The sequence below is a fragment of the Fukomys damarensis genome, unplaced genomic scaffold (assembly GCF_012274545.1).
Source record: "Fukomys damarensis isolate Sample0158 unplaced genomic scaffold, DMR_v1.0_HiC HiC_scaffold_7, whole genome shotgun sequence".
Taxonomy (NCBI): Eukaryota; Metazoa; Chordata; class Mammalia; order Rodentia; family Bathyergidae; genus Fukomys; species Fukomys damarensis.
Genome location: NW_022900919.1, coordinates 28,358,424 through 28,370,088, shown reverse-complemented (window position 1 = coordinate 28,370,088; position 11,665 = coordinate 28,358,424). Strand labels below are relative to the sequence as shown.

Genomic DNA, 11,665 nt, shown 5'->3' with positions numbered 1-11,665 from the left:
CCTTATTCAATCCCTGCAGGGCCCAGTCTTGGCTCTTGTTTCTTTCTTTTTCTTCTTCTTCTTTTTTTTTTTTTTTTTATATTTAACTTTGGTATGGGGATTGAACCCAAGGTCTTTGCACTGAACTACATCCCCAGTCCTTTTTTATATTATATTTTGAGATAGGGCCTCACTAAGTCACTAAGATGCCCAGGCTGGGCTCAGTCTTGCAGTCCTCTTGCCTCATCCTCCTAGAGTGCTGGGTTTATAAATGTTTATCTGGCCTTTTTTAACACACCTACAGGGTTCTTCCTTGTACAATCACAGCTGCCCTAGCCTTCAGCAATGTGCCTTTTGGCAAAGCCAGCATCTCTCTAAGGTGATGTCCCAGCTGCTAAGAATAACATTTTCTCCCAATCACTGGCCAAATCAATTTAATTCCGGTTAAACTATGAGTCAAGTGCCGTCAAGGCCAAGCATATGATAGACATGGGGCAGAAAGGCCAGAGGGACTGCATGGGGCTTCCTTGTGTCCCAGCTGAGAGCACTTCTCAGACCGGCATAGGGATGGCAGCCGGCGCCTGAGTCACACATGGACAAAGTCCTTGGATGTTAGTGACACTGAGGCAGACCTGCAGTTGCACCAAGGGTCCCCTCAGCCTTGCTGTCCTTCCTCAGCCTGCCCCATAGCCTGGGACTCCCAGCCTGCTCATCATCATCCTAAGTCGGGCAGGTTGGGCCGTGCTCCCTGGGCCTCTTCATTTCCTGTCCCTGCCATGTCCTCCACGAAGATTGCAGTTCAGTCCTGTCTTTCTGTCTCAGAGGACCCGGAGCAGCCACCCAGACCACGAGTGAACATCTGTGTGTTGGGGCCAGCACAGCCACATGCATAGGAGACCACATCTCTGGTTTGTCACAGACCAGAGCGGCGGGAGTCACTGTCTCATCCACACAGCCTGACCCCTGTGTCTTGTTCTGTCTCCCTGTCCTCTTAGGTGGTGGCCCTGTCCTCCTGGTGCCTGCTGAGGGACTCCATCTACTACACACTCTCTGTGGTCGCACTCATCGTGGTGAGTCACTGTCCCCTTTCTGTCCCCTTCGTGCTCCAAACCCTAGAGCCATGCAAGGTTTCCACACACTGAGTTCCACTCAGGGATTCTGGTGGCAAATGAGCAAGTGGAGGTGGCTCTTTGTTCATCCTGTTGTCAGTCACCAGACCCCTGCCTGGTTGTTGGCTGCTCCAAATGGGAGTTTTGTCCTAGATGTCAGGGTCCACAAGTGTTTGTCACCTTCCCGACCATTCCTTCTCTGCTGTGACTCCCTGCCCAGGGTCTCTGGCTTTGGAACTGACTTCTCCCCCTTGTCACTCAGCAAGCCCATCTGGGACACTCCCTTTCTCTCCACAGCACCCCCACCATGCCCTCACAGCTGTGTTCTTAGCAGTGATGTCTCCCAAGGTCCAGTTGGGATAAACAGTTCTACTAGTACCTTCACGGCTTAATTCAACATGTCCTCACCAAACTCTGGGAGTGTCCCTTGAGACTGGACCCTCTAACCTTAGCTCAGCCCCTATTCCCACCCTAGCACCTTGGCCTAGAAATAGAATTAAGTTGATCTTTTGTAACTTCCATTTATATCCACTTGGCTTAAATATCCTGTCAATTTCTATCTTGTGAAAATCTCCTTAGGTGTGCCCCCATGGCTCTCCACATCCCTTGCCTGAATTGACAGGCAGCTGTCCCTCGGTTTAAGGCAGGTCTGATTGCAAAGCAGTAACACTGCTGCCACTTGTCCTCCTAACCCCCTCAATTCTCAGAGCCATCCAAGTCCCTGTCAAGCATTCCTGTGATTGCTCACACCTTGTCTAACTCACCAGTAGCACCAGCAGGAAAAACCCAAACTCCTTAACACAGCTACCAGGTTCTCTGGGAAAGATGGACATCAGGCATTCCTGTTCCCTGGGCTTTTGGACTTAACTAGGGCTTGGGGACCAGGCCTTTGGGCTAGGGTTGGAGATGCACTATTGACTCTCAGACAATGGGTCATGGGACTTCCAGCCACCATAATAATCTCAGCCCATACCTCATAATTAACACATTATTTTCTATTAATTCTGTATATCTGGGTGACCCTGATTAATACATCTCCCCCTTGCTCTAATGGCCTTGGAGATATCAGACTCTGGATTTTAATTGTCATACCTGAAAGATAGGACTAAACCCACTAGTTGGTCTACTTGCCTATTTCACAGAGAGTAATTCTTTCATTGTAACTTTATACCAACAAGGCAAAGATGACATTTGATACAAGACTTTCCACAAGGAACCAGGCAGGGCATTCAATTTCTGACACTGGAGATCTTGGTTTACAAACCATTACCACAGTGCCCTGAAAATTGAGATGTACCTGCTCCAGACCTTGTCCTCCAAAGCTCCCAGGTTAAAACATTGATAACCAGGGTGACCAAAGCCACTTCAAGAGCAGAAGGGCCCAGGACATCATGCTGGGCCTGAGAACTGCGTCATCTTTTAAAGGCCTGTTTAGGCGACTTAGGACAGGCGTGAACTCTGGGTTCCTACTCTTGGTTGTTGCCTGTGACAAAAGTCTGGGCCCTGTGACCTTGGGGACTATTTGCCTCAGCCAAGATGTCCCAAACACTTCCTAGCAAACTTTATCCTACAGTGGACAGACCAAAGCTTGTCATGAGCACTCCAGTCTTCTGTCTTTTTAAGAGACATTTGGATGATTTTGAAAAATTTATTTTTTTCAAGAGACAAGGAGAGGGGGATCAGTAAATGAACAAAACTGCGGGCCTTCTTGAATTCCAAAACAGGATGATGATGCTCCTAAAGACAAAGTGATGAAGAGGAGCAGAGAAGGTCAAGGTCTCCCTGAGTACAGACTCAGCGACTCAACCGTGATGCTGCCCCTGCCAATGGGATGCCTGCCAGACTGGGTGTGAAATGACTCATTTTCCATCTGATTGATCGAACCTGTCCAACATACATAATGTCATTGTTGCTAATGATGTGTGAAGATACACAGAGGCTCGGCTCCCGAGGGCTGCGGGTGACGCTCACCGAGCCTGGTCTTGGGGCTGGACCGCCTCTGCCCTCAGATGCAGGAACCAAGTTGCAGAGCTGAGCAGGCTGAACATGAGGCTGCCCGGCAGCTCTGGGTTTCCTGAACAGAGAACCAAGCTGCAAAGTCAAAGGAGCCTTTGCCATGGCCTGGAGATTTGGGCTGTGTATCTGCAGACCCCTTGCCCAAGGTTGGCTTTGTGATTTTGAGGAAAATTGCTGTTCTCTGTTGTGAAGAAGCAATGGAAAAGCTCAGGTTTGAGCCCTCTAGGCTAATTCTTGGTCCTTTTCACTTCAACAGGTATTCCTCCAACTTCCATGTGCCCTGGAAGCAGCCACAAAGCCTATTTAAAATGCAGAACCCAAGCCAGGCATGGTGGTGCACACTTGGATTCCTAGCACTCTGGGAGGCTGAGGCAGAAAAATCTCAAATTTAAGCTGAGCCTGGGCAATTTAGCAGGATCCTGTCTCAAAACAAAGGGCTGTGATGTAGCTTAGTGCAAAGATGCTTGGTTTAATCCCCAAGGGCAACCAAAAGCAAAAACCAAGAGTCCACAGTTAAGCGAAAGCCTAGGGCACAGGCCCTAGGTAGGACCCAGGAAATTTCATTTAACCTTCATCTCCACAACCCCAGGGGACCAGATTCCAGTAGCAGGACAAGGCTTCTGAGAAATACAGCCTTAAATGTGTCTGAAACCTGCTCCTCAAGGTTGTCTTCTGTGGCCATGCTGTGATAATTTCAGAATCAATTTTGAGATTCTCAGGGGAAGAGCTCATGGCAGCCCAAAAAACTTTAGACTGTCTGAATCCCCACTTGTGTTGGTGTGCAGGATCCCTGACCCTGTTAACTGGTGGCCAGAGTCCAGGGTTCATTTTCAAGCCAGACATAAACCCTGCAGAAACACAGCGCTTAGTAAAGTGGCTTTCACAGCATCCCCACGTCCTTCCCTGCCCCAGCCTCAGGCTGCCGCTCGCACACTCTGCAGCTTTTTGTCATGATTTCTTATTCTCCTCTTTCTATGTTTCCCCAAATGTCATGGTAACAAAATCATGTTCCCTGGTTTTCCTTATGTAATAGGCTTCTCTATTGGACTCTGCCACTGGCATTTAAAATTCCTTTATTCAAAAGCCCTTACTCCTACCCACAAAATAATCACCAACCTTACCAATTTATTTAACTTTTAAAGTTTTTTTTAATGTTCTCCCTTTTCTATGTCTCTAAAATGTTCAGAAGGCATGATTATTGGTCCCCTGAGGTGGTACAATAAAGAGCTCATTCACCAACAGGGCGAGTCCCACGTAAGTGGGACCAGCTGCCATTTCTATAGATGTCCCTGTCACAAGGCCCTCAAGGGTCACACAAAGGAGTCAGGGACAAGCAAGGGCCTGGAGATACACAGAGCAGACACTGAGGCCAGAGGGTGCAGGGAAGCCTGGAGATGCTAAGAGCATCCTTGGTACCAGGGTCCAGCACAGATGCAGTAAGGACATGAATAGGCCAGAAAATAGGTCTCACGCCAGACATGAGACAGGCGTGTGGATTCTGCAACCAACATAGTGGAACATTTAGAGACACGAAGTTGACTCACTTTGGTATGGAGGTTTCACCTGAAGTTGCTCTATGCTATTTTCTAGTTACTTTGTATTTTTTAAGGAGAAAATAGAAAAAAGCAAGACAGATCATTGTCTGAAGCAATTTGAATTTCAAAACATAAAGTGGGGGCCTCTTGTTGCCCTCCCCTCGCCCAGCCAAGCGTCCTTGCAGAAAATGTCACCCTCACCAGGCCCTGGACGTTCTGTGTCCCCTGCAGTGCTTCCCTGAGTGCATCCTCCCAGCAGGCCCACAGATAGATGTCCAGGGGTCACTCCGGCTGCCTCACCTTCTCTTCTGCCCAGTGGGCATCTGGGCCTCTTCTGTCCTGTTCTTCAAATTTCAGCAGGCCTGTCAGTTCCTTGTATTAAAATGTTACTGTAATTTACATAATCATGTAATTTACATAAATGCAAATGATTTATTACATCATCAGTCTAACAGCTGTCCTCAGAGAAATACCGTTTTCACCCTTCTCCCTGAGCACCAAGGGGAGAAAGTCCCCGGAGAACAGATCCCTGTGGAACAGGCTGCCCCGCACTTGAGCCTCTCTGCCAATGATGTGCCAGGGAACCCTTGGTCCCAGCTGGGTGGCCCAGCTCTGCTTCTTTTTCTTCATTTCCCATCTTGTTGCAGCACCCCAAGGTGAAGGGATCCCATGGAAAGGAAGAGATTAGGCTCGGGTGACACACCTGCTAGATAGCCAGTGCTTTTCTAGTCACCAGTTCGAGTTACTATAGCAAAATACCTGAGACAGATAGAAAGGAGATTTGTTTAGTTCATGGACCTGGAACTCCAGTCCAAGGTCAAGCAGCCCATTGCTCTGGGCCTCTGCCACATCATGGCAGGAGTATGTGGGGGCACGTACTGCTCACATTATCAGCCAAGGAGCATGAGAATAGGAGACAGGGTCCCAGTGACCTCAGGACCTCCTGCTAGGCTTCTCCCCTCAAGGATCCCACCTGCCTTCCAACAGAGCTGCCCTAGGGACCTTTGGATCTCCAAGGATCTTTGGGGACACTCATCTGCACCAGAGCAGCTTCTGACAGAATTCCACAGCAGTGAAAACGTCTGACTCTGCTCTGGCCACATGTGGCTGCCAAGCCCTCAAAAAGCAGCTCATGAGACCAAGGAACAGAATTTGTCATTTTATTAATTTTAGTCACGTGACATATAGCTACCATAATGGACATGCAGGTCTAGTGAACAAATTATCCCATAGAAAATATACCTGCATTTTCACAGACATCCACAATTGTCAACAGACAGACATTCAGTACTCATTGGGGCTGGGCCATTCTTGCCTGTGTTCCTTGAACAAGAACTCGGGGGCAGATGTCTGGAAAACATAGATCACGAGGAAGCACCGCTCAGCTTTGACATGGAAAATGACCTGGAGATCTTACTTGTGTGTGCGCTTGCTTTTTGCACTGCCTGGTACAACCCTCATCTTCTGTATCCTAAATTCATCTTCTTAGCCTTGACTCCCTATAGCCCGCAATATGGGGTTAGCTTTTGTCGAGGCTTGTCTCTAGGTTGTCTTTATTCTCCACCTTGCTGCAATCACTGCCACCTTCCACCAGCCTGCTAGATATCATCAAGTAAGAATTCCCATCTCACCTTCACAGACAGGTAAACCATCGCAGTGCAGGTAGCAGACCGCTTTCTAGTCTATCCCTCCAATAAAAGTGCGCTGGCCCACCCAGGCCATCTGTATCCCCTGATCCCAGGGCTGAAGAAGTGAGGACTCCGGTCCAACTGAGAGGTCCCCATGCTGCAGAGGGACAGGGTCTTTGGGATGCTGTTTCTATTTTATAAGAAGGAAAGGAAGATGTTCAGGGTTTCATGCTCTTGAAAGAAAATAAAGGTGTTGATTTTCTCCTGTTGTTTTCACTGCTTAAAATTCTAGCAGAGCCAGTGATTAGAATACAGTTTATGAAATCTTAGCTTTAGCAATGCAACCATTCCTGGTTTGTGGTTCTGACCAACAGTAAGCATGACATAGGACACTGAGCCTCTGTCCTCTGCCCCAGGCCACTCCCCAGTGACTTCTCTCTGCTCTTCCATCTAGAGCACCCCTTGTCTTGCCAGTTCCTACTCTGACATCCAGGGTCTCACCTGCCTGGTGTCAGACTGTCTGCTAGGAATAGTCTAGAGCAGGCACCAGGATTGACAATCCGGTTTCCATGGAACCCAGCAGTTTCTCCAAAGCCTAGAATCTCTCCAAGCTTGGAAGCAATGAGTGATGTTTTCAAATTCATTCCTGTCTTTCACAGTTAGCCCAGCTGCAGGACACATAGAGACCTTAGGGCAAAGCCAAGGATGGCACACCTGCCCAGCCAGGCTCGGTGAACCAGCTCCAGCCAGCACATCCCATGTGATCTCCCAGCTGTCCCAGAGGCTGGCCCAAACACAGTCCCCAGAGCAAAGAAAGAAGAGGGATCCCCAAGGCCTACCCTTAGGAGTCACCCTGCGAAAGGCTGTTTCACTAACAAAGGCCACACAGGGTTGCCCAGCTGTGACTCACATGGATAGTGACTTGTTCCAAGAAGGGACATCAAATGGGCACTGCCCCTAGAACACTTGTCCCCGACAAAAGTAAGTTGGCTGAAAGCTCTCCAGTCAACCTTGAGTTGCTTGCCCTCCTTCTAGGAGATTTATCAGAGCTTTGAAAACTGGAAATGGACTTGGATTTGACTTCATTCCAACTTCACTCAGGAATGGAGGCCTGGGGTGTGAGCTCCACCTAGTGGCAACAGTGAGGAACCGGGGTGTAGTCTTAAAACAAGGGGGGGCGGCGAATGGTTTCAGGTTTTCCAGTAAACTAGGAATCCTGTAAGAGTGGTGGGAGTCGTTTTGTGTTACAGCTAGAGTATAAAAACCAAGAGTTGTGCAGTACTTACTTATCTCAAGAGAATTACATAAAATATGTAATGAATAACCATCCTCCCAAGCATCCCCAGCCTTAAGCAAAAGGAGCTACTGTCCTTTTCAGAGTGACCATAATTCTTCATCTCCAGGGTCCAGCAATGGCCCCTTGAAGGAACATTCTGTAATCTGCACCTGTTTCCTCAGTCAAACTTCTTTAATTTTTTAATTTTTTTTTTATTTTTATGATTGAACCCAGAGCCTCACCCATGCTGCTAAACAGCACCCTCTGCCCTGCTTTCCTCCTCTTCACTCATAACACACCACTGAGCGCTCAGAGGTGGCTCCGGACTCACTGCCTGCCCTTCCTCACAAAGCCCAAGCTTATTCCCATATCAGTTTTTTCCACAGGTCTGATTTTGAGTCCCTTCCACCCATTTTATTGTTTTCGGAGTCTCCTTGTTTTTCTGCACAATGCTTTCAAGGGGGAGAGGCAAACCCACACCGTGTTTGTTCACTGGCCGCATGCAGCTGAGTCCTCACCTGTGTCCTCCCCTGCCGCCGTGTCCCCTGACTGATGGGGTGACTTCACACCTTGCACAGAGACCACGAGGAAGACGGTGCCTATGGTTGGGACGGTTCAAGGTCCCCTTCCCCTCCCTTTCCCTGTCACCTCCTGAACCTCAACCCACACCCAGTGCTCCCACCACAGCCATCCTCTCCACCCCAGCATGTGCTTCCCAGGATCGTCCAGCTTTTCCCACTGTCACTCTGATTGATGTGGCTCCCTGTAAATTATGTTCTTGGTTTTGAGTCCTTTGTACAACAAAGACCATTCTCATTTTTCTTTTCTGATCACTGCAATAATCAATAACTAAAGTCAGAGATGGTTTGTAGAAAGCACAGAAAAAGTGCCTTCTCCCAGAGTGAGTGACCTCCCCCAGACTCCTTTGTAGGACTTGCCCCTCTCCGTTGGGACAATCACAGAGCAAGGGCACCCTAAAAACTGTGTTCATCTCATACGGCATTACCTTTCTTCCCAGGCAGAAGAAAATTAAATTGCTCTGTCTAATCAACTCTCTCCTAGTGTCTTGTATTCTCTTAAGTGGCTATGAATTGATTGCTCCAACTCATCACTAAGACTAATATTGAATTAACTGATTTATAGAAAACATCTTTCAACTTAAATAATTTGGCCTGTTCCATTCTTTCTTGACAATTATTTTTAAAGCTGATGATAGAAGAGAAAAGCGGCGAATGCCTTTGGAGAAATGGACTCCACACCTTCCAACCTAGGGTACTGATTTCTTTAATTATCTTCCCATTTCCGTTTGACATTTTCATCCAAGTGTCGACTTGTTGAGTCTAATGACAAAAGTGAGAGGAGTGGAAACGATGAGGCCAATGTCTGTTTCCAGGGGCTTGTTAGGAGGATGAATAAACGTGGCTGCTTCTCCCTCCTCCTTCTCTTCGGACCTCCCCAATAATCGGAGAGTCCTTCCACTGTGGCTTGTGAGCTGCCTTTGAGGTGCTGTCTGTATTTCAGCCCAGCTGGCAACAATGATGATCACCAGGGACTGAAGCAACACCCACACTGTGAACCACACTTCCACGCCATAATGGCACTTTACACACACTTTTACACACACATGAGACAGGCTCCTGAGGATTCCTGACTGAAGGGATAGCCAGTTAGTACTGAAAGCAGACACATTTCATGAGTGTTAGCAAGAGGACTGAGCCATGTCTCGGGCTTCCAGTTGAATGAGATGTGTGTGCCCATTAGGTTTTTCCTGGTCGTTTGGACAGATAAGTGTGTCATAAAAACAACACTGAGTTAAGAGATGGGGCTGAGCTCTAGAACCAGTTCTGCCACAAAGTTGTTTACTGCAACTTGACTCCTTATAAAAATCAAAAGATCAAAATTGGGAAATGCTTTTCCATCGTGAAAGGACCAGGGCTTAAATCAATTAAACTGAATGTATTTTCTGTGAGTCCTAACTGATGAGGAGAAAATCTGTTTGGCAGTTATATCTCTCACTGCTTCTGACCATCCTTAACCCAATCCCTAACTCCTAACCCCTAATACTAACCTTAACCCTAACCAAAGGGTAGGCCAGTGGCCCAGGGCATGGGCGGCCAACAGAGTTCAGCCAGCATGTGCAGATACTGTTGTTGAATTTCATTTTCAGGGTCACCCTCTATATGTGATGGCAAGGGGTGCTGATCCTCCACTTCTAGTTGGGTGTAAATTATTTCCAGGAAGCAAAAAAGTCAATTAAAAGAAAATATTGAAAAGACAGACTTTCAAGTGTTTACATAAGAGCTGTGGCAGTGCTAAGCAGTGCACTGCGGCGTAGAAACCTCACAAGTGACACATAAGGAACCAGCCCTTGGACACAACCACAGGCCTCCTGCCTCTGCTTCTAGACCTCAGTGCTGTAATGCATCTCCCTTGACAAAGCAAGGGACTGTCAGGAAGAAGTTATAGAAAGAGAAGAATCACCTGCTCCTTCTCTCCTCCTCCCCAGTCCCTACCCTACTCTGCCAATACCACCTCCTCCCAAGCAACACTGGCTGAAGACCAAACCAACACGAGGGTTTACCTGTTCTCTAGAGGAATTCTCTAAAGGAATAAAATTCTCTAGAGGAATAGGATCAATGGGGAGCCTTTGTATAATTGCACAAGGAAATTTATTAGGTGGCTCACAGGGTCAGAGGCAGGAGAATCCACAGTGGCTGTCTGCACCCCGGAAAGTTGGATGATCCCAAGATAGAAGACATGGAACAAAAGGGATTCGGGGTTCAGCAGCAATCCAAGGTATAAAGCCTGACAGCTCCCTGGTGGGTGAGCTTTGGACACTGAAGAAAATGAAAACACGGAGACTGATGTTCAAAGGCAATAGCGATAAAGGAAGGCCGGAGCTCCTCAAAATGGGACACTTCCTTCTTCTTTTCCCTTTTTATTGCATCCAGGCTGTTAGTGGTGCCACCCACAACTGGGGTGGGTCATCTTGCTTAGTCTGCTGGCCTCTGTGTCAGTCATCCAGAGAGTCACCCAGAGCAATGACTTACTAATCTACTACGTGGTTCTTCCTTCAGTCTGGTTAACATCTCACAGTTAATGGTCACCAAGGGAGTGGGCCTACAGTGCTTCCAGCCCAGCCCCAATGGCCACTGTGCCAGCAGTGATGGTGGGCAACACACAATCGAGGCATGGTGCACGTGCGCACACACGTGTGTGTGATATCTAATCCCTCGTTGTTGTTGTTTTTTTCACAGTTCATATATGATGAAAAAGTCTCTTGGTAAGTACCTCCTTTTTTCCCTCTAATGATCTCTTTCAGTGGCACAGCCAAATGTACTGAAGGCCAGAGTTAGGGTTTGAAAAAGGAAGGGAATTATCCTCACAACTTGGGAAACTAGAATTTAAGATCTGGGCAAGTCAGTGAGTTTTAACCCATTAAAGTTCTGCCTGACACCGAAAAAAAAAAAATGTTACAGATCTGAAAATCAGTGATTTTTATAGGAAAAAATTTCAAATGAAGCATATGGAAGAATATTTGCATTTTGACCAACTGTCTGGACCAGCTGTCCCCTTTTGAGTTCTGAGCAAGTCAAATGTGTTTGAAATGGAAACAGAAATTGAGTGTGTGGTGCAGTCTTGTTACTTTTTTAAAATATTTGATCTGCAGAAGTGGAATGGTGTGAAATAACTTCTTAGGAACAGGAGTGACTCTAGACTTTCATGGTATTATGGCAAGCTCGGAATGAGCTAGAGCAAGGGGAGTGTATCTGCCAGCATTGCCAGCTTAACCCTTTGTTCTAACCCTTGTGGGAGGGGGCAGCTCTGTGTTGGAGGACATCACTGAGGAGGAAGGTGACCTCAGGCCACTTCTGCAAAGGTGACTTTCCATAATCTGAGGATGGCAGGTGACAAATGTCATATGCTAGCTATATGACATGTTTTTGATCTCCTTCTCCTCCATCCAAGAGGGCAGAAGAGGAGACAGCCAGGAAAATGTCCTTTAAAACACGTGATCTCCTTAGCAACTCATAAGAAATGCAGAGGTCTTTTTTGGAGTAATAGTGAAACCCAGAAGTGACCAAGATGCCCAGGAGTGTCCCAGGCCAGAGGTGAGCAGGA

General features: G+C 47.5%; 1 protein-coding gene across 1 annotated transcript in view; it reads left to right on the top strand.

Moving 5' to 3' along the window:
- Slc24a3 (solute carrier family 24 member 3) overlaps nucleotides 1-11,665 on the top strand; it is a 459,193-nt gene that overhangs the window by 405,869 nt on the left and 41,659 nt on the right. The window contains exons 7-8 of the mRNA XM_010634169.2: nucleotides 975-1,049; nucleotides 10,801-10,826. Coding sequence (XP_010632471.1) covers nucleotides 975-1,049; nucleotides 10,801-10,826 — 101 coding nt within the window. The remainder of the gene's footprint in view (nucleotides 1-974; nucleotides 1,050-10,800; nucleotides 10,827-11,665) is intronic.